Raw genomic sequence first — 23,414 nt, forward strand, 5'->3', positions numbered from 1 at the left:
GAGTGGGCCCGTGAAGGAGTGGAGCGTTGAGGCTTCGACGAGAAGAGGCGGAGGACAAGCTTGCTCGCAGTTGGTCTTTACAATGTCTCCTGAGATGATGGTGTGCCTCTCATGTGAGATGTGGCATTCTTGGGGGAATGCCCCTCTCCCGCAGAGTCACATCTGCCGGAAGTGCATACTGCTGGGCGATCTGGAAGACTGTGTAAGGAATCTGGAGCAGCAGCTGGATGACCTTCGACTCATAAGGAGAATGAGGCAGTCATAGAAAGGAGCTACAGGGAGGTAGTCACACCTAGGTTGTCGGAAGCAGGTCGTTGGGTGACAGAGGGGGGAGAGCGAAGGTGAGCAGACAGGTAGTGCAGAGCACCCCGTAGCCATTCCCCTGAATAATAAGTTTACTGTCCTGGATACTGTTGGCGGGGACGACCGACCAGGTGTGAGCCACGGTGGAAGGGCCTCCGGCACTGAGTCTGATTCTGTGGTGCAGAAGGGTGGGACGGAGAAGAGGAGAGCTGTCGTCATTGGAGACTCTATAGTCAGGGGACCAGACAGGAGATTTTGTGGATGTGAGAAGGACACCCGCATTGTTTGTTGCCTCCTGGGTGCCAGGGTCCGGGATGTCCCTGACCAGGTGCACGACATGCTGGTATGAGAGGGAAAACAAACCAGATGTCGTGATACATGTTGGGATCAACGACATAGGCAGGAAGAGGGATGAGGTCCTGAAGTGAGTTTTGGGAACTAGGCAGAAGGCTGAAGAACAGGACCTCAAGGGTGGCGTTCTCAGGATTGCTGCCAGTGCTACATGACAGAGATGGTAAGAATTGGAGGAGATGGCAGTTGAATGCGTGGCTGAGGAGTTGGTGCAGGGAACAGGGTTTTAGATTTTTAGATCATTGGGATCTCTTCTGGGGAAGGTGGGACCTGTACAGATTGGATGGATTGCACCTGAACTCGAGGGGGAGCAATATCCTTGCAGGTAGGTTTGCTAGCATGGTTTGGGAGGGTTTAAACTAATTTGCAAAGGGGATGGGACCTGGAGCGATAGAACAGTGAAAGAAGTGCATGGAGTAAAGCCAGATCTAACATACAGAGAGGCTTTGAGGAAAGAGAAGCAGAATAAATGGTGTAAAGACAGTAAGATAGAAGGGCTGAAGTGCGTGTACCTCAATGCAAGAAACATCAGGAACAAAGGTGATGAACTGAGAGCTTGGATACATACATGGAATTATGATGTAGTGGCCATTACAGAGACTTGGCTGGTAACAGGGCAGGACTGAATTCTCAATATTCCTGGATTTCAGTGCTTTAAAAGGGATAGAGAGGGCGTAAAAAGGGGAGGAGGGGTGGCATTACTGGTCAGGGATACTATTACAGCTACAGAAAGGCTGGGTAATGTAGCAGGATCCTCTTTTGAGTCAGTATGGGTGGAAGTCAGGAACAGGAAGGGAGCAGTTACTCTATTGGGGGTATTCTATAGGCCCCCTGGTAGCAGCAGAGATACAGAGGAGCAGATTGGGAGGCAGATTTTGGAAGGGTGCAAAAATAACAGGGTTGTTATCATGGGTGACTTTAACTTCCCTAATATTGATTGGCACCTGATTAGTTCCAAGGGTTTAGATGGGGCAGAGTTTGTTAAGTGTGTCCAGGACGGATTCCTGTCACAGTATGTGGACAGGCCGATTAGGGGGAATGCCATACTAGATCTAGTACTAAGTAATGAACCAGGTCAGGTCAAAGATCTCTCAGTGGGTGAGCATCAGGGGGACAGTGACCACCGCTCCCTGGCCTGTAGCATTATCATGGAAAAGAATAGAATCAGAGAGGACAGGAAAATTTTTAATTGGGGAAGGGCAAATTATGAGGTTATAAGGCTAGAGCTTGCGGGTGTGAATTGGGATGATATTTTTGCAGGGAAATGTACTATGGACATGTGGTCGATGTTTAGAGATCTCTTGCAGGATGTTAGGGATAAATTTGTCCCAGTGAGGAAGATAAAGAATGGTAGGATGAAGGAACCATGGGTGACAAGTGAGGTGGAAAATCTAGCCAGGTGGAAGAAGGCAGCATAAATGAGGTTTAGGAAGCAAGGATCAGACGGGTCTATTGAGGATGTGACGAGAATACACATAAATTAAGATGTTTGAAGGCCTGGGCTAGCACCAGTGGCATCAGCAGTTGGTCTGCCACCTGTCCTCAGGGGAGGGAGAGATAAGGAACACAATGAAGCAGCATTTGGAGATGTTAATGAAGGAGTCATCAGTCTGGATATTGTCAAGATCGGCTTCCCCTTTGAACCCTGAACTGTTTGAAGTGATGGACAGGCAATCTGGAGATGTATAATGAAGGGACGGGAGAGAGAGCTGTCTAGAGCGGCTGTCCCTTTGAACCCTGAACTGTTTGAAGTGATGGACAGGCGATACCCCAGCAGGGGGATAAAAAGGGACAGGTTCGCTAAGGCAGGACACACGACACCCCAAGGTAACGAGACCCTGGAAGTGGTGCGCCTCTCACAAGTCGGTGGGAAGCTCTTGGACGGCTGATCACGGGATCAGCCTTAGACGCACAGGGTGGAAATGTACGATCAGCGGGAACCCGGTGTGTGTCCACCCTCGCTTGGGTGCCGGGTTCACTGCAGAGGATCGACCGCATCTGGAGGAGGGGTCACAGTCGGTGACCTCAGGTGACATCACAAAGGACTCGCCCGAAAGCTGCTTGTGAGCAATATCGCAGGTCTGTGTGTGGAAGCCGTTTTGAATGATCATTCGTTCTTGTTCTCTCTCTCCTTCCCCCCACATTGTCCATCGCCATGGCAACGATTACTGCGAACTGAACTAAATTGAACTGGACTTTGTGTCACTTTGAAATTGGTCATTTACCCCTAGACAACGATAGAGCTTGATTGATCCTGTTATCTTAATTCTGTGCACATGTGTGTTTATCATTGCTGAACTGTTGCATTTATTATCTTTTCGATTACTGTGTTGCCTGTTTCTTTAAGAAAACTTTCTTAGATCTAGTAATCCAGACTCCAACTGAGTGATCCATTTCTGCTGGTTTGGCAACCCAGTTACGGGGTACGTAACAAGGAATATAGGGAAGCAAGAAAGGAGCTTAAGAAGGGGCTGAGTAGACCAAGAAGGGGGCATGAGAAGGCCTTGGCAAGTAGGGTAAAGGAAAACCCCAAGGTATTCTTCAATTATGTGAAGAAAAAAAGGATGACAGGAGTGAAGGTAGGACCGATTAGAGATAAAGGTGGGAAGATGTGCCTGGAGGCTATGGAAGTGAGCGAGGTCCTCAATGAATACTTCTTTTCGGTATTCACCAATGAGAGGGAACTTGATGATGGTGAGGACAATTTGAGTGAGGTTGATGTTCTGGAGCATGTTGATATTAAGGGAGAGGAGGTGTTGGAGTTGTTAAAATACATTAGGATGGATAAGTCCCCGGGGGCTGATGGAATATTCCCCAGGCTGCTCCACGAGGCGAGAGAAGAGATTGCTGAGCCTCTGGCTAGGATCTTTATGTCCTCGTTGTCCACGGGAATGGTACCAGAGGATTGGAGGGAGGCGAATGTTGTCTCCTTGTTCAAAAAAGGTAGCTGGGATAGTCCAGGTAATTATAGACCAGTGAGCCTTATGTCTGTGGTGGGAAAGCTGTTGGAAAAGATTCTTAGAGATAGGATCTCTGGGCATTTAGAGAATCATGGTCTGATCAGGGACAGTCAGCATGGCTTTGTGAAGGGCAGATCATGTCTAACAAGCCTGATAGAGTTCTTTGAGGAGGTGACCAGGCATATAGATGAGGGTAGTGCAGTGGATGTGATCTGCATGGATTTTAGTAAGGCATTTGACAAGGTTCCACATGGTAGGCTTATTCAGAAAGTCAGAAGGCATGGGATCCAGGGAAGTTTGGCCAGGGTGATTCAGAATTGGCTTGCCTGCAGAAGGCAGAGGGTCGTGGTGGAGGGAGTACATTCAGATTGGAGGATTGTGACTAGTGGTGTCCCACAAGGATCTGTTCTGGGACCTCTACTTTTCATGATTTTTATTAACGACCTGGATGTGGGGGTGGAAAGGTGGGTTGGTAAGTTTGCAGACGACACAAAGGTTGGTGGTGTTGTAGATAGTGTAAAGGATTGTCAAAGATTGCAGAGAGACATTGATAGGATGCAGAAGTGGGCTGAGAAGTGGCAGATGGAGTTCAACCCGGAGAAGTGTGAGGTGATACACTTTGGAAGGACAAACTCCAAGACAGAGTACAAAGTAAATGGCAGGATACTTGGTAGTGTGGAGGAGCAGAGGGATCTTGGGGTACATGTCCACAGATCCCTGAAAGTTGCCTCACAGGTGGATAGGGTAGCTAAGAAAGCTTATGAGGTGTTAGCTTTCATAAGTCGAGGGATAGAGTTTAAGAGTCGCGATGTAATGATGCAGCTCTATAAAACTCTGGTTAGGCCACACTTGGAGTACTGTGTCCAGTTCTGGTCACCTCACTATAGGAAGGATGTGGAAGCATTGGAAAGGGTACAGAGGAGATTTACCAGGATGCTGCCTGGTTTAGAGAGTATGCATTATGATCAGAGATTAAGGGAGCTAGCTCTTTGGAGAGAAGGAGGATGAGAGGAGACATGATAGAGGTGTACAAGATAATAAGAGGAATAGATAGAGTGGACAGCCAGCGCCTCTTCCCCAGGGCACCACTGCTCAATACAAGAGGACATGGCTTTAAGGTAAGGGGTGGGAAGTTCAAGGGGGATATCAGAGGAAGGTTTTTTACTCAGAGTGGTTGGTGCGTGGAATGCACTGCCTGAGTCAGTGGTGGAGGCAGATACACTAGTGAAGTTTAAGAGACTACTAGACAGGTATATGGAGGAATTTAAGGTGGGGTCTTATATGGGAGGCAGGGTTTGAGGATCAGCACAACATTGTGGGCCGAAGGGCCTGTACTGTTTTATGTTAAAAGCAGTGTGTATAGGTACATGGATGGTGGGGGTATGGAGAGCTATGGTCCCAGTGCAAGTTCAATGGGAGTAGGCAGTTTAAATGTATCATTACAGACTAGATGGGCCAAAGGGCCTGTTTCTGTGCTGTACTATTCTAGGACTATGACTCTAAGGTTGCTGTATCAGAGGGACATTTTGCTTCATGGAAACATAGCTCACACCCGCTATTTCTGACGCAGTGCTGATGGCGCCTTCATTTTCCGCAAAGATAAGACAACTCAATCTCCTCAAGGCAGAGGAGGTGGAGTATGCTTTATGATTGACTCATCATGGTTCACAAATGTAACAGTTCTGTTTCAGTCCTGCTCATTTGAGCTGGGACATCAAGCAGTCAAAAGTCATTCATTTTATCTACTGGTTGTGGTGTGCATTCCACCCAGCGTAACGTCAGGCAGGTATGTATCAGGAGGCATGAAACTGTGCACCCTGATACCTTCCCTATCAGTGCGGGAGAATTGGAAAGGGTGAGCTCCGTCATAGCCTCCCCAGCATCCAGAACCCATTCAAAAGGCGATGCCTCAAAATGGTGGCATCCATCATTCAGGACCATCATCGGAGGTGCTAGAAGAACCTGAAGACGCACGCTCAACAATTCAGGAACAACTTCTTTCCCTCCACCATCAGGTTTCAGGTTTCTGAATGGACAATAAACCCATGAGCACTTCAGTATTTTTTCCCTTTTTGCACTGCTTATTTAATTTGTGTGTGTGTGTGTGTGTGTGTGTGTGTATACATACACAAACGTTTGTGTCTATATATATATATAGCAATTTATAGTTTTATTACTTTGTATTGCAATGTACTGTTGCTGCAAAAGAACAAATATTAAAATCTGATTCTGATTTCTGTCTTTCCTTTACGGACTTCTGAAAGTCCATATATTTTACCAAGCTTTTTTGCTTCCCTCTTAATAACTTTTTTATTTCATTATATTTTTTTTACCATAAGCATCCATTGAGAAAGGTAAATTTTAGCAGACTGAGCTCCAATGCTGAGCTTATAGAATTTTGTGAGGGAGCAGAAACTTGGGCTAGTTATTTAACTCTTACAATATCATAACTTCAGCAAATTTTGCCCTGGAGCATGGGAGGCTCAGGTAGTCTGCTGTTGCTCTCAGTGAGACTGATAATGTAGGATTTTCAAGTAGGTTATTTATTTTGAAATATTCAGAAACCTTTCTAAGAATTTTAGAAAAAGTATGATTTTATATCTTTAAAGTCCATGAGTGTGAAGTCAAGTGTTTTTGTGAAAGATTTTGAACTTTGAAAACACTGAACTCTTGGCCTGTCCTCTTAAATCTTAGAGTATAACTTCTCTGAATGTCATTTTCTTTGCTAATTCTGTGACAAAGTTAGTTGGTCAACCCACTTAGTGTGTTTTCTTTTAAAAATCACCATCTGGTTCTAACACTATGATGGTCTGGCCACAAGCAGTTCTCTTTCTCCACTTGGTTTCACTGTAAAAGAAGGCTTTTGTTAAAATCAAGGAGCTTTCTGCTCTACTGACTTAAACACAAAATAAGCTGCAGATGCTGGGGTCAAAGCAGCACTCACAACACGCTGGAGGAACTCAGCAGGTCAGGCAGCATCCGTGGAAGCGATCAGTCCAAAGGGTTCCGGCCCGAAACGTCGACTGATCATTTCCATGGATGCTGCCCGACCTGCTGAGTTCCTCCAGCGTGTTGTGAGTGTAGCTCTACTGACTTGCTGTTTCCTCCAAATATACCCACAATATTTCACAACTTGGTTGTGACACATGAAAGGAGCCTTAATCCAAGACATGGGCAGAATCAGTATCTAAATTTATTAAAGGATATTGGTAATCTTTAAATACTTTTCATTAATTGTACAAAAAGTGTTATTGTGAACTGAGCTAAGACCTCATGATTCAGGAAAACTGAGCCACCAGTTGACTGTGTCTGGTAGATGGTTTTTTTTTAATATAAGTTTTATTGAGTTTTCAAAAAGAATCCATGAAAGATAATATCTACCCTCCCCCCTCCCCTTAACCCTCCCCCTCCCCATATAAAGTCCTGCCTAAAAAAGAAAAGAAGAAAAAAAAAGAAGAGCTGTCTGGGTATTGGAAGGTTTCCACATGCTCCATGGAATTCAAAATAAATTTGGTATACTTATTCGTTACTTTCCCCAAGGGACCAAGATCTTTATCGGAGCACTTAAATATGCCATCCTATCTTTTGTAAATAAGGGCGCCAAATATTCTAAAATGTTACATATTTATCTCTTAAATTATAAGTAATTTTTTCGAGTGGGATAGAACTTGCCATTTCATTATTCCAACGATTCATACTTAAATACGAATCAGATTTCCAAGTAACTGCTATAGTCTTCTTAGCTACTGCCAATGCAATTTTTATAAATTCTTTCTGATATTTATTCAATTTAAGTTTCGGCTTTATCCCTTCAATATCACCTAATAGAAATAATACAGGGTTATGTGGAAGTTGAGTTCCAGTAATTTGTTCCAATAAGGCTCTTAAATTTATCCAAAAGGGTTGAACTTTAAAACAAGACCAAGTAGAGTGTAAGAAAGTACCAATTTCTTGATTACACCGAAAGCATTTATCGGATAGATTTGAATTTAATCTATTTATTTTTTGTGGTGTAATATATAATTGGTGTAAAAATTATATTGTACTAATCTAAGTCGAACATTTATTGTATTTGTCATACTGTCAAGACAGAGTCTTGACCAATTTGTTTCATCAATATTAATATTCAGATCTGTTTCCCATTTTTGTTTTGACTTATGGGTTCCTTGTTTAATTGTCTGTTTTTGAATCAAATTATACATACAAGAAATAAATTTTTTAATTTTTCCTTTTTGAATTAAAGTTTCAATTTCATTAGGTTTTGGCAAAAACATTGTTTGACCCAGCTTACCTTTTAAGTAAGCCCTTAATTGAAGGTAACAAAAGAAAGTGTTATTTGATATTTTATATTTATCCTTTAGTTGTTCAAATGACATCAATATACCTCGTTCATAACAATCTCCTATAAATTTAATCCCTTTTTGGTACCAATTATATAAAAGTTGATTGTCCATTGTAAAAGGAATAAGTCTGTTTTGGAACAAAGGTCTCCTTGCTAATAAAGATTTCTGTATTTCATTATCAACATTTATCTTATTCCATAGATCAATCAAATGTATTAATATAGGAGATTCTTTCTTTTCCCATATCCATTTAGATTCCCATTTATATATAAAATCTTCAGGTCTATTTTCTCCTATCTTGTCTAATTCTATTTTAATCCATGCTGGTTTTCGATCATCGAAGAAAGATGCAATAAATCTAAGTTGATTTGCTTTATAATAATTCTTAAAGTTTGGAAGTTGTAACCCTTCTAACTCAAATTTACCTGTCAATTTTTCCAATGATATTCTTGACATTTTACCTTTCCAAAGAAATTTTCTCACACATTTATTTAACTCTTGAAAAAATTTCTGTGGCAATTGTATTGGTAATGTTTGAAACAAATACTGTAATCTAGGAAATACGTTCATTTTTACAACATTGACTCTACCTACTAATGTTATTGGTAGTATCATCCATTTGTCAAGATCTTCTTGAATTTTTTTCAATCGTGGTAAATAATTAAATTTATATAAATTCTTTACATCATTATCCAGTCTTATACCTAAATACTTTATACCATTTACCGGCCATCTAAATTGGGTTGCTAACCGACATTGACTATAGTCTCCTTTAGTAAGAGGTAAAATTTCACTTTTATCCCAATTTATTTTATAACCTGATACCTTCCCATATTCATCCAATCTAGAAGATAATTTATGTAACGAATGTTGTGGGTTTGTTAAGTAAATCAAAACATCATCGGCAAAAAGATTAATTTTATATTCCTCCTGATTAACTCTAAAACCCATAATATCTGGATCAATTCTGATTAGTTCTGCTAATGGCTCTATCGCCAGTACAAATGGACAACCTTGTCTAGTTGACCTTTTTAACTGGAATGGTGTTGAAATCTGAGAATTTGTCACTACTTTAGCCTTAGGGTTAGAATTTAAAATTTTAATCCAATTTATAAAAGATGTTCCTAACCCATATTTTTCTAATACTTTAAATAAAAAATCCCATTCTAATCTATCAAATGCTTTTTCTGCATCCAAGGCTACTACTATACTCTTCTCGTCCCTTTTTTGTGCCAAATGAATTATACTGAGTAGCCGAGTTACATTATCTGCCAATTGTCTATTTTTAATAAATCCTGTTTGATCCATATGTATTAATTTTGGTAAGTATTTAGATAATCTATTCGATAAAATTTTTGCTATTATTTTATAATCAGTATTCAATAAAGAAATAGGCCTGTATGATGTTGGTTTTATAGGGTCTCTGTCTTTTTTTGGCAAAACTATTACAATCGCTGTTGAAAAAGATTCTGGGAGTTTATGTGTTTTTTCTGCTTGACATATTAACTCCATAAAGAGAGGAAATAATAAATCTTTAAACTTTTTATAAAATTCAGGTGGAAAACCATCTTCTCCTGGAGATTTATTACTTTGAAGTGATCCTAAAGCTTCTTCAACTTCTTTTAAAGTAAAACGCATATCTAATCCCTTCTGTTCTTCCGAGTTCAATTTTGGAAGAGTTACTTGTGATAAAAACCTTTCTATCTCACTAACATCATTTTGTGATTCTGATTGATATAATTCAGAATAGAAACTTTTAAAAGTTTCATTTATTTCAAGAGGTTTATAAGATATTTTATTTGCACTTGTTCTAATTGCATTTATTGTTTTGGAAGCTTGTCCTGTTTTCAACTGCCAGGCAAGAATTTTATGTGCCCTCTCACCTAACTCATAATACCTTTGCTTAGTTCTTATAATTGCTTTTTCCATTCTGTATGTCTGAAGCGTATTATATTGTAACTTATTGACAAGTTGCCTTCGTTTTTCTTCCGACATATATCTTTGAGGTTCTTTATCTAATCTTGTAATCTCTTTTTCCAACGGATCTAGTTCTGCCATATATTCTTTCTTAATTTTAGACGTATAACTTATTATCTGGCCCCTCAGATATGCTTTCATCGCATCCCATAATATAAATTTATTATCCACTGAATGAAAATTTGTATCCAAAAAAAATTGGATCTGCTTTTTCATAAAATCACAAAAATCTTGTCGTTTTAATAATGTTGAATTAAATCTCCATCTATAAGCCACTTCTTCCTTTTCAGTCATTATTATTGTCATTAATAAAGGAGAATGATCTGACAATATTCTTGCTTTATATTCCATATTTTTCACTCTGTGTTGAATATGCATTGATAATAGGAAAAAATCTATCCTTGAATAAGTTTTATGTCTATGAGAATAGAACGAATAGTCTCTTTCTTTAGGATTGATTCTTCTCCATATATCAATCAAATTTAAATCTTTCATCAATGATAAAGTTAGATTTACTACCTTCGATTTTATAACAGCCTTAGTTGATCTATCTAAGATTGGGTCTAAGCGAAAATTAAAGTCTCCTCCAATTAATATTTTTTCATGTGCATCTGCCAAATTCAAAAAAGCTTCTTGTATGAATTTTGCATCATTTTCATTTGGTGCATAAATATTCATAAATGTCCATAATTCAGAGAAAAGTTGACAATGTATAATCACGTATCTCCCCGCAGAATCGGTTATTACATTTTGTATTCTAATTGGTAACGTTTTATTGATCAAAATTGCTACTCCCCTCGCTTTTGAATTAAATGAAGCCGCAACAACACTACCCACCCAATCTCTCTTTAGCTTCTGATGTTCTGTTTCTGTTAAATGTGTTTCCTGTAAAAAGGCTAAATCTATCTTCATTTTCTTAATATGTGTTAAGATTCTTTTTCTTTTCACTGGTCCATTAAGCCCATTAACATTAAAATTCAAAAAATTCAATAAATTAGTCATTATTCTTAACAAAGTTACTCCAATCTAAAACATTACTTATCTTCTCAACTCTCATAGTTCCTTGGGGAATCTCTTTGAACTTCACCATGTTACTATGTGTTCCCCTCCCAACCCTCCAGGCAAAAAGAAAGAAAAAGATAGAAAAGATACAGAAAAAGAAAAAACAAAATACCCCCCCACTAATGTTGTGAATGAAAAGATACACAGCACTACCCCCCTCCATTTTGCGGGTCGTGGCTAAAGCCACGCTTGCACACATGATTAACGTAGCAATTGGTCAGTTCTTCTTCCAGCTCCCCCACAACAAAAAAAAAATTATTTTTTTTATATATATATATATATAAAAACAAACAAAATTAATGTTACTATTCCCAACTAGTATTCTTCAAATTTTAATCTTTCTTCCCCCCCTGTATAATTAATAATATATTTATATATTCATCCGCCCAAAAATCCAACAAGTCCATTCTTGACCCAGTTTTCATCTTCAATCTGTCTCACTCCCCTGGATTTGTTCTTGTATCTGGTGAATATTCAGAGAATCTTGCACAAACTGCTCCGCTTTCCGGTTGTCATCAAAAAATCTTTTTTCTCCACCAGGCAAAAAAATCTTCAAGGTTGCAGGATAACGCAATATAAGTTGATACCGTGATCCCATAGGATTTTTTTTCACTGGATTAAATTTCTTCCTTCTCTTCAAAAGTTCATAACTTATATCAGGGTAGAAAAAAACTTTGTACCCTTGAATCATCAATGGCCATTTTCTATTCTTGGCAGCTGCCTGTAGAATCCTTTCCTTGTCTTGAAATCTTAAGAATTTTATTAAGATCGATCGTGGATATTGGTCATCTTGTGGTTTTGGTCTTAGAGCTCTATGTGCCCGCTCAATTTCAATTGATCGAATCTCCTCTTTCATTTGCAAAACTTCCGGGATCCATCTTTGAAAAAACTCTATTGGATTTTCTCCCTCCATACCTTCTTTAAGACCAACAATTTTGATGATATTACGTCTACTGAAATTTTCCAACATGTCCACTTTCTCCAAGAGTCAATTTCTTTCCGGGTTCCAGACAAGCAGATCATTTTCTGATTTTTCCACTCTATCATTCATATGCCCCATTGCTCTTTCCATCTTCTGAAGCTTCTTATCCATTTTATCCTGTCTTTTCATAGCTTTATTATAGCACATCTTCATATCTCTAAGCTCTGCTCTTACCTTTCTTAGTTCAGCCACTAGTTGCAATAAAGCCTCTTTTATGTCTCCATCATCTCCTTTACTTCCAATCTCTTCCAGTTCTTCCTCCTCCTCTTCATCTGTGTTCTCTGCGGAATCCAATTCTGACTCTGAGTCACTTTCAGTTGCAGTGGCTGTCGGTTCTTGTAGTTTGAGTTGTGTCGATTTGGGGGATGCGCATTTCCGGCATCTTCTTCCGAGAGACTGCTACCGCCGCCATTGCTCCCTGTTCTATGCCGGAGATAGAATGCATCTCCTCCGAAGGAGATCCAACCTGAGTCCGAGGCTCCATCGTTGCAGTAGGCCCTTTTTTCTTCTCATCTCGCGGCGGCTTCTCAACAACAGACTTCTTCTGTTGCGGTTTACAAGGCATATCGTAAAGTAGTCTTGCAAAGTTTATAAATAGTTTTCGGAAAGTATTTATTAACTTTGTTTTGTTTAACCGGTACTTTGCTGATTTTTTACGGGAGAGCTGGATTTACACGTCTCAATCCCACGTCATCACGTGACCCCCCCCGGTAGATGGTTTGTCACTGGATTACATGCAGATTTGAGTAAGGGGGAGAGCTGGCCAAATGTTATAATTTATTTTTAGGGGGAATTGAGTACAAAAGATCAAGCTTATACTTACGGTACTGTGCAAAAATATGAGGCACATGTATATAGTTAGGGTGCCTAAGACTTTTGCACAGTACTGTATTTGTTAACATGGAGAGGAGAGCGAGTTTGTAAATCTGGTAGGAGCGAAGGATGCTGAAGGTGGACGGCTATGGGACAAGTAGCAGAGGAAGAGTGCCAGGGATTGGTGGTGACATGAGTGTAAATGCACCCATCCCTGCAACACCAGGCAAGGTGATTTGATTCCAAGGAATTGGTTTATTGATCACTATAGAATATCTCTAGTGCTTTCTGCTCCCTTCCTTCTCCCTTTCCCTTTTCCCAACCATGATTCCCTCTTCTTGCCCTTTCCCACTGTCAGTCCGCAAAAGACACCCATATCAGAATCAGGTCAAATGTCATCACTGACATGTCATGAAATTTGTAACACACACAAAATGCTAGAGGAACTCAGCAGGCCAGGTAGCATGTGCAAAAGTCTGACTATGTATATGTGCCTAAGAATTTTGCACAGTACTGTATATTGGGTTTTAGGTGGGACCACATTTCTGTATTATATTCTCCTTGGTTGAGGTATATTAATGCATGGAAGCAGTTCAGACAAGATTTACTTAGACTAGTACTGGAAGTGGGCAGTGATTTTATGATGGTTCTCTATCTAAGATCAGTAGAGGGAAACTTGGTTGAACAGACAAGATCTTGAAAGGTCTTCATTGGTGGGCATTTCCTGTTGTGGAATCAATGGGAGCAAGGGATCACTGTTTATGGCAGAGATGAGGCAAAGCTTTTATTTTCTCTTAAATGGTTGTGAGTTCTTGGAAGACTCTTCCTCCAAGGGCAGTGGAAGTAAAGTCTATAAATACCTTTAAGTTGAGGTAGATAGTTAGAAGGTAAACAAAGGACTGAAACAACGCTGAGGTTAGATGGGAATGTTTTTTATTTTGAGATACAACACAGTAACATGCCCTTCTGGCCTAATGAGCCCACAGCGACCAATACACCCATTTGACTAATTAACCTTCTAACCCATATACCTTTGGAATGTGGGAAGAAATGGCAGGATCTGGAGAAAACCCACACAGTAACATGGAGAAGGTGCAGAGTCCTTACAGACAGAGGTGGGAATTGAACCTTGTGCTGTTATGGCAATGCACCAACCGTTACACTACTGTGCCCCCAAAAGTAGAGTCGAGATTACATACAGTCAGATCCATTTTGAAATTATTAAATTATAGCAGGCCTGAGAAATGAAGTGACAAATTCCTGCTCCTAGTTTGTTTGTTCATATGCAATATCTGTCTATATCAATGAATTACATGGCAAAAATATTGAAAGCCATCATAGATTTCTAATCTTTCCAAGTAAAAGATTAACTGCATTTTGCCAAACCACTCATCTTGAGCTGAATTTTATTGGGTTGCAATAGTTACATATTTTAATTCAAATTTTTAGTTGTTACTAAACGCAGAACAGGTTCCTTAGGATCTCCAGTAGAAGTGCTCCAAATTGAATTATTTTCATTTAAGTTTCAAAAATTGTGTGATTTACTTAATAATAGTCATATAATTTCACAAGCCAATATGTTGGTTCTAAAATTTGTTTTTAAGAAAAAAGATTGTCTTGTCAGATGTTTAATTTATTTTAGATGTCTATGATAGAAAATATATACAAAAAAAACATAATTTATGTATTTTTAACTTTATTTTCACAGCCTAATACTGGGGAGCTTGATCCGTTGTATGTGGTAGAAGCTTTATTGCACTGCAGCAAGGACAGCGTGAAGCTCGCAGCTTCAGAAGCAGCTAAGCCAGCAAAAGCAGGAGAAAAAGGAGAGATGCAAGTGTGTGGATTGCAGTTAATTTCAAAACTTAGTCTCTATAACATACAGTAGTACTGAAAAAACTCCGGACCTCTGTAAGGTCTTTGTCAACTCATCAGCAAAAAGTTGATTATGATGTATAAATACCCAAAATGTTTCCTGATGAGGTCAAAATATAAATTCTGAATGATGTAGGTATTTTTAAAGACACACATGAGAAAAAGGTTTGGAAGATATTAAGCTTCCTAAATGCACACTAGCTATGTGGGCAGAAGGCAGAGGAATGAAGTTGAGAAGGAAATGGATCAGCTATGATCAAATAGCAGAGCAGACTCGATGGGCCAAATAGCCTAATTCTGCTGCAGTGTTTTATGTCATTTTCATTATGTTTAATGTCTTATTCTTCCTTCAAAGACTTAAATTGACAGTGAATGTAAAATAATATGCTCACATTCATAAGTACACTATTGTGACATAATTTATGTTTATTAATCATCTTGGCAGTGAATAATGTATAATTCCAGAATATTGATTGAATCTGAACTTGTTTTTAATTTAAAGGGCAGATTTTAATCAGCTTAATCTTGTCCTAAAGAGATTGTTATAATAGTCATTGCTGCTCAGTGAAGGATCCTCCATTTTCAAATGTTGCATAAGTGGCTTGCACTCTATTTTAACCTTGGGAGTGAAATTATTCACTGATTCCATGGTGACTGGGTTCATTCATGAATGATCTATGCGCTAGGACACAAAATCAAGACTGTCTCAAAAAATAATTATTCCTACATTCTGCTGAATCTATGCAGAAATAGCTTTCTGAACCTGGTTAATTGGGCCATCGGTTAATCGGGCAGCTGTCTATTTGAGACAACTCCTAAAAGAACAAGTATTAATCTAGAAGGTAGCAAGGATTCCTTTTGTTTATTTATTACACTATGCCTCTAAATTGGGACAGAAGAATGTTGCCAAACAGTTTCTTACGTCAGTAAACAACAGGAATTCTGCAGATGCTGGAAATTCAAGCAACACACATCAAAGTTGCTGGTGAACGCAGCAGACCAGGCAGCATCTGTAGGAAGAGGTGCAGTCGACGTTTCAGGCCGAGACCCTTCGTCAGGACTAACTGAAGGAAGAGTTAGTAAGAGATTTGAAAGCTGGAGGGGGAGGGGCAGATCCAAAATGATAGGAGAAGACAGGAGGGGGAGGGATAGAGCCAAGAGCTGGACAGGTGATAGGCAAAAGGGGATACGAGAGGATCATGGGACAGGAGGTCCGGGAAGAAAGACAAGTGGGGGGGGACCCAGAGGATGGGCAAGGGGTATATTCAGAGGGACAGAGGGAGAAAAAGAAGAGTGAGAGAAAGAATGTGTGCATAAAAATGAGTAACAGGTGGGGTACGAGGGGGAGGTGGGGCCTTAGTGGAAGTTAGAGAAGTCGATGTTCATGCCATCAGGTTGGAGGCTACCCAGACGGAATATAAGGTGTTGTTCCTCCAACCTGAGTGTGGCTTCATCTTTACAGTAGAGGAGGCCGTGGATGGACATGTCAGAATGGGAATGGGATGTGGAATTAAAATGTGTGGCCACTGGGAGATCCTGCTTTCTCTGGCAGACAGAGCGTAGATGTTCAGCAAAGCAGTCTCCCAGTCTGCGTCGGGTCTCGCCAATATATAAAAGGCCACATCGGGAGCACCGGACGCAGTATATCACCCCAGTCGACTCACAGGTGAAGTGTTGCCTCACCTGGAAGGACTGTTTGGGGCCCTGAATGGTGGTAAGGGAGGAAGTGTAAGGGCATGTGTAGCACTTGTTCCGCTTACACGGATAAGTGCCAGGAGGGAGATCAGTGGGGAGGGATGGGGGGGACGAATGGACAAGGGAGTTGTGTAGGGAGCGATCCCTGCGGAATGCGGGGGGGGGGGGAGGGAAAGATGTGCTTAGTGGTAGGATCCCGTTGGAGGTGGCGGAAGTTACGGAGAATAATATGTTGAACCTGGAGGCTGGTGGAGTGGTAGGTGAGGACCAGGGGAACCCTATTCCTAGTGGGGTGGCGAGAGGATGGAGTGAGAGCAGATGTACGTGAAATGGGGGAGATGCGTTTAAGAGCAGAGTTGATAGTGGAGGAAGGGAAGCCCCTTTCTTTAAAAAAGGAAGACATCTCCCTCGTCCTAGAATGAAAAGCCTCATCCTGAGAGCAGATGCGGCGGAGACAGAGGAATTGCGAGAAGGGGATGGCGTTTTTGCAAGAGACAGGGTGAGAAGAGGAATAGTGCAGATAGCTGTGAGAGTCAGTAGGCTTATAGTAGACATCAGTGCACCTGTGTGACTGTTAGACACTACTCTGTACTTTGAGTGACCAGTTTGTAAATAGCGTCAGTTGTGTATGTTTGTATTCAAAAAGCAGTGATTTTTGTCACCGATAGTTGGTGAGAAATAAGCAATAAGACAATTCAGAACTGTTTTGCTCACTGTGGCTTCAAGCATTGAGGCTTGCAGATGCCAGAAACAGCTGGAAGTGAAAATGAAATTTCACAACTTCAACAAATTAGGAACCACAAAGAATCTGAAGGTATCATCAGTCATCTTGAATGTTACGATGAAGATTTGAAAATTTGGAGGGTGCAATCATGGAAAGAATTTTATAAAAGCAGTCCATTATCTGCTCTAGGTGTCTGTGCTAATTTTGTTCATTTACAATCAATCACTAGTACATGGCAGCATATCGTTGATAACTATTAGGAACTAATACATTGTTTTATGGTGATGGTTGTCTGTCATATGCAATGATGACAGGAAGTTTTTAAAGTGGAATAGCCATTGGTTGGGACAGTTCCACTTTCTTTACCTCAGAAGTCTAGGTCCAGTGGTCTGAGTAGTCATCACAGTCGGGGTATTCCTTGGTTGCTTTGGATAACCATGACTTCTGTGCCTCGTCATACCCTTTGCTCTCCATGGAGTGTTGTAGAACAGCTTTCCTGGCCACTAGATCTCATCACTTAGTCCGTGGGAGCTGACTTTGCATGCTAGGCCAATCAGACCCCTATCTCACAAGGGTATGAGGCCTTCTGGCTACTCTCACCTGTCAAAACTGTGTACCGGGGTGTGGCTGCTGTCACATTTTAGCAGCTACTTGGAGCCACAGGTGAGAGCTCAGTGTCCAGTGGGGACCAAAGATGAGTGATTTAAACATGACAAGCTCCTTCACCAGAGGCGCTACCCCTCCACGGACACTCCATGTACACCCAACTGTTTTATAGTACTGCAACACACATAAAAGTTGCTGGTGAACGCTGCAGGCCAGGTAGCATCTCTAGGAAGAGGTACAGTCGTCGTTTCGGGCCGAGACCCTTCATCAGGACTAACTGAAAGAAGGGCTAGTAAGAGATTTGAAAGGGGGAGGGGGAGATCCGAAATGATAGGAGAAGACAGGAGGGGGAAGAATTTCTCTCTGTCCTTTTTCTCCCTCTGTTCCTCTCACTATACTCCTTGCCCATCCTCTGGGTTTCCCCTTCCCCCTTTCTTTCTCCCTCATATCCCTTTTGCCAATCAACTGACCAGCTCTTTGCTCCATCCCTCCCCCTCCTGTCTTCTCTTATCATTTTGGATCTCCCCTCCCCCTCCCACTTTCAAATCTCTTACTAGCTCTTCTTTCAGTTAGTCCTGACGAAGGGTCTCAGCCCGAAATGTCGACTGTACCTCTTCCTATAGATGCTGCCTGGCCTGCTGCGTTCACCAGCAACGTTTATGTGTTGCTTGAAATTCCAGCATCTGAAGATTTCCTGGTGTTTGAGTTTTATAGTCCTGTAGTAGTATTTGTAGTGTTCTAATTTGTTCTGTAGTTTTATTTAAATACATTATTTGTTACTCAGTTAAATGGTAGTTTGTGTTTTCTATACTTTTTAAATTATTTTCTTGAAACTTGGGCTAATTGGAGCAGGCACTTAATTGGGCCAAAATGTACTGGTCCTGATGTGTCCCAATTAATTGGAATCTGCTATATAGTATAGTGGCCAGCAGAGGTGATCTTGAAAGGGGTGATCTCTCTTGGACGACAACTGGTGAACGTTTTAGTTTTGAATGGCTATTGTGTTGTTAAACTGACGTTTAAGGCTCTATATTCTTTTGCCACTTGAGAATAATTATTAGGCATTCCATTTTCTGACCAAAACCAAGTACACGTATGCAGAACAGATAATTATTTATGAGTGTATATGCAGTTTGGACTCTAGTTTCAGTCCAGCTTTTATTTATGTCGTAAGAATGTTCCCAAACTTGGATCCAGAATGCTGAGAACATTCTGGAGAAAAATTTATTTTAACCAATGCTTCATTCAACTATTCCTCTTTGGATTCTTTAACGTGAAAATAACTAACATGTTTTGTTTAATGAACCAAATTTGGATTTGCTGTGACCTTTCTGGCATATTCCAGGTAAAATTTATGTTTATTTCCTTCCTGCTCTTTAGTTCATTTTTTTCTCTGTATTCTTTGTCCTGCACACTTCTCTGCCTCTTGTGCTTTGTTGCATTGTTACAAAGTTATTTCTGATTCACATCAAGAGATTCACACCTTTGGCTCCTCGCGCTTCCTTCAATCAAAAGGTGTAGCAAGGGTCCCAGCTATGCCTGCCTGTCTATCAGCTGTGTAGAAGAGTCTGTGTTCCAAGCCTACACGGCTGGTCATCCTGCACTTCTCCTACGCTACGTCGATGACTGCATTGGTGTTGCTTCCTGCAGCCATGCTGAACTTGCCTCCAACTTCCACCCTGCTCTCAAGTTCACCTGGTCCATTTCTGACACCTCCATCTCACTTTCTCTATCTCCAGAGACAGCTTATCCACCACTGTCTGTTACAAACCCACGGACTCTCACAGCTATCTAGACTACACCTTGTCCTACTCTACAATTTGTAAAAACGCCATCCCCTTTTCTCAATTCCATCATCCCCACCACATCTGTTTTCAGGATGAAGCTTTTCATTCTAGAACGAAGGAGATGTCCTACTTTTTCTAAAAACGGGGGCTTCCCTTCCTACACCATTAATGCTGCCCTCAGCCGCATCTCTTCTATTTCACACGCATTTCCTTTTGCCCCATCCTCCCGCCACCCTACTAGGGATGGGGTTCCTCTTGTCCTCACCTACCACCCCACCAGCCTCCGCGTCCAACACATAATTTTCCGAAACTTCCGCCACCTCCAACGGGATCCCACCACCAAACACATCTTTCTCTCCCTTCTACTTCCTGCTTTCTGCTTTCCACAGGGCTTGGTCCCTACATGACTCCCTCGTCCATTCATCCCTCCCTACTGATTTCTTTCCTGGCACTTAGCCCTTGCAAGCGGAACAAGTGCTACAGTGGACCCTACACCTCCTCCCTCATTACCATTCAGGCCCTAAACAGTCCTTCCAGGTGAGGCGACACTTCACCTGTGAGTCTGTTGGGGTCATTTACCATGTCCGGTGCTCCCAGTGTGGCCTCCTGTACATCAGTGAGACCCGACGTAGATTGGGAGACCACTTTACCGAGCATCTACACTCTCTCCACCAGAACAAGCGGGATCTCCCAGTGGTCAACCATTTTAATTATGTTTCCCATTCCCCTTCCGATACATCCATCCATGGCCTCCTCCACTGTCATGAGGCCACACTTAGGTTGGAGGAACAACACCCTGTATTCCATTTGGGTAGCCTCCAACCTGATGGCATGAACATCTATTTCTCAAACTTACAATAATGCCCACCCCCCCACACCCATTCTCCATTTCCCATCCCCTTTTTTCTCCCTCTCCCTCTCCCTCTCCCTCTCCCTCTCCCTCTCCCTCTCCCTCTCCCTCTCCCTCTCCCTCTCCCTCTCCCTCTCCCTCTCCCTCTCCCTCTCCCTCTCCCTCTCCCTCTCCCTCTCCCTCTCCCTCTCCCTCTCCCTCTCCCTCTCCCTCTCCCTCTCCCTCTCCCTCTCCCTCTCCCTCTCCCTCTCCCTCTCCCTCTCCCTCTCCCTCTCCCTCTCCCTCTCCCTCTCCCCATCAACTTCCCAGCTCTTTACTTCATCCCTCCCCCCACCTTTTAAATCTACTACTCGGCATTTTTTCTCCAGTCCTGCTGAAGGGCTTCAGCCAGAAACGTTGACTGTACTTTTTTCCATAGATGCTGCCTGCCTGCTGAGTTCTTCCAGCATTTTGTGTATGTTGCTTGGATTTCCAGCATCTGCAGATTTTTTTTCTTGTTTGTCACATCAAGAGCTTATCTGTATTATCAGTATGGAATTGTTTGCTCTTTCCTTATTAGGTCTTGTCCCCGTGACTATGTTCACAGACTTGAGTTAACTCTCTCAGACTTGATTCACTAATTCTGGGTCAGTTGTCACCTGTTTTTAGCTTCATATAAATATATGGCCACATTGTTTTACCTACTTCTTAATTGGATTAGATTTCATTCATATTATTAATGTATCTGAAGCAGTTGAAATATGAGTGATTAATTAATCCATGGAACAGTGTGCAGACAGTGAGGAACATTTTGTAACTACTGATTAGATTGGATTTTTACTGAGAGATGAAGCAATTGTCTTTGCCTTATTTTGGCATAGTGTTGGATAATCCCAGCACGATGCAGCTACAATGATCTACTGTGAGTTTCTGTGCAGATTGAACAAGATTTAAATTCGATGTGTTTTTTATTCAACAGGTTGTTCCTATCTTGCTTCACTTGATAACTGCAATCAGTAGTGTACGCCTATATATTCCAAAAGACCTGAGACCACTGGACAACAGGCAAAGTGTTTTGAAATCAATACAGGTAAGTTACTTCATTTGTGAGTATAGATTCTAATTTTAGGCCTACCCCCAGTTATATCACATTCATATTAGCCATATTCAAATTTCGTGATTGCAGTGGCAAAAATGGAGGAAAGAAAATCATTTGATTGAAATGTATTTTAATTTATTCTTTTTAAGATTGCTGCAGAACAGCTTGCATGTGGTTTACTTTTATTATTCCTTGTATATTAGGAAGTACAGAAGAGATTTCCTGATGGTGTACCTTTGTTGGATCCAGTCGATGATATGGGAATCAAGGATCAGGGACTGAAGAAAGTAATCCAGAAAATTGAGGCTTTTGAACACAGAATGTATTCACATTCCATGCACAATGACTCAAATTTGGAAACTGTCTATGGACTTTGTGAAAGGAAAGCACAGGTAATGAATGCAGCTTGATTACACCTTTTTAAGATTTTTAAAAAATATGCATGTATGAAAGTGTTGTGGAACATATTGCATTACCAAGGGGTGTTGGCACTTTAATGCATATTAAGGATGTGTTAAAAGATCCTTTATGTCTATCTGTTTCCTTCGGCAATGGTATTATTTCCAAAGTTGATTTTATTCAGACTCTCTAATGGTAAGTGTAATTACAATGTCAGTTGATAAACGTGTTGTTTCATATCTTACAAATTCAGGAAAAAAATCAAGATAAAAGAGTTGCTGAAAATTAGAAATGGCAACACAAATTGTTTGGCTTGCTTAAAAAATGATCACTATTCACCAGTTGGTGAAAAGTTGAAATGTGAAAGGTAAGCAAGAGTTAATATTCCACAAGTTGATGAAGAGTTATCATTGTAACTCCAGTTCAATGTTCCCGTCTCTGTATAGATTGCAGCAGATATCAAAGCAGCAAAACGAGAATTGAAGAAAGCTCGAACAGTTTTGCAGATGGATGAATTGAAGTGCCGTAAACGTGTGATCAGACGATTAGGTTTTGCTACTTCATCCGATGTCATTGAAATGAAAGGACGAGTTGCTTGTGAAATAAGCAGGTAAGGGTTACTAAACTGGCAGTCTCAATTAATACTATCCATATTCTCTGAAAATGTTAGAATATCAATAATTTCCTGATAATTCATAAACTTATTTTAAAAATCAGTTGCAAATGTACATTGTAAAGCTTCTGTAGAGACCTGGATGTTTATTATTTCCTTATGATGTATTCAGAATGAGCTTTGATACCAGTGCCCAGCAATTTGATTTTATTACAACACTGCAGTTGATGCCTGAATCAAGTTATTGCTATGTTCCACAGGCAGTTTTTAAAGCCTGATATATGTTGCAATATTTAACATTATGCAACCATAACTAAGTTCATTGTTTAATTGAGTTGATAATCTACTTAATGAATTGATAATGAAAATGCATTGTTGCATTCGGCATTGAAACTGGAACTTGGAGAGATTGCACTGAAGTAACTTAAGGCTAAGGGCGTTATAGTCCTTGATGTTGTCTTTGGCATAATGTAATGTTGCCTGGTATCAATCAGTTTAAATCAACAAATCACCCTAGTGACTCATTTTTCAAAAAAAATCTTAGGACATTAAACTCTCCAAGGTTTTCTACAGGCTTCTGCTTTTGTAGACTTCTTTAAGAACCGGAGGGAACTTGATTTAGACAGTTAATTTTGGTTTTGCTGTATCTGTAAACTTACACTGCTGCACCCTTCCATTGTCTTAACTTTGGTTTCAGTGTATCTCCATTTAAAATTAATTCATGCAGCTATTTTTTAAAATTGCTATTAAACAAATCAAAGTTCAAAGTAAAATTTATTATCTAAGGACATCCACATCACCACACACAGTCCTAAGATTCTTTTTCTGCGGGCAATCTTTGCAAATCTATAAAACAGTAATTGTAAACAGGATCTGTAAGCTGTAAACAAATGGTGCAAATGCAGATAATAAATAACGAGAATGGAATAACAAGATGAGTCCTTCAGTGAGTGTAGCTATCCCCTTTTGTTGAAGAACCTGATGTTTTGTTTTTTA

The 23,414-nt window shown here is 40.7% G+C and overlaps 1 protein-coding gene across 1 annotated transcript in view; it reads left to right on the forward strand.

Annotated features, from left to right (window-relative positions):
- Window positions 1-23,414, forward strand: part of mtrex (Mtr4 exosome RNA helicase) — a 123,701-nt gene that overhangs the window by 78,063 nt on the left and 22,224 nt on the right. The window contains exons 19-22 of the mRNA XM_072252521.1: window positions 14,500-14,628; window positions 21,287-21,397; window positions 21,610-21,798; window positions 22,252-22,415. Of these exons, the coding sequence (XP_072108622.1) occupies window positions 14,500-14,628; window positions 21,287-21,397; window positions 21,610-21,798; window positions 22,252-22,415 (593 nt within the window). The remainder of the gene's footprint in view (window positions 1-14,499; window positions 14,629-21,286; window positions 21,398-21,609; window positions 21,799-22,251; window positions 22,416-23,414) is intronic.

Source organism: Mobula birostris, chromosome 3, assembly GCF_030028105.1.
Source record: "Mobula birostris isolate sMobBir1 chromosome 3, sMobBir1.hap1, whole genome shotgun sequence".
In the NCBI taxonomy this organism is placed as follows: domain Eukaryota; kingdom Metazoa; phylum Chordata; class Chondrichthyes; order Myliobatiformes; family Myliobatidae; genus Mobula; species Mobula birostris.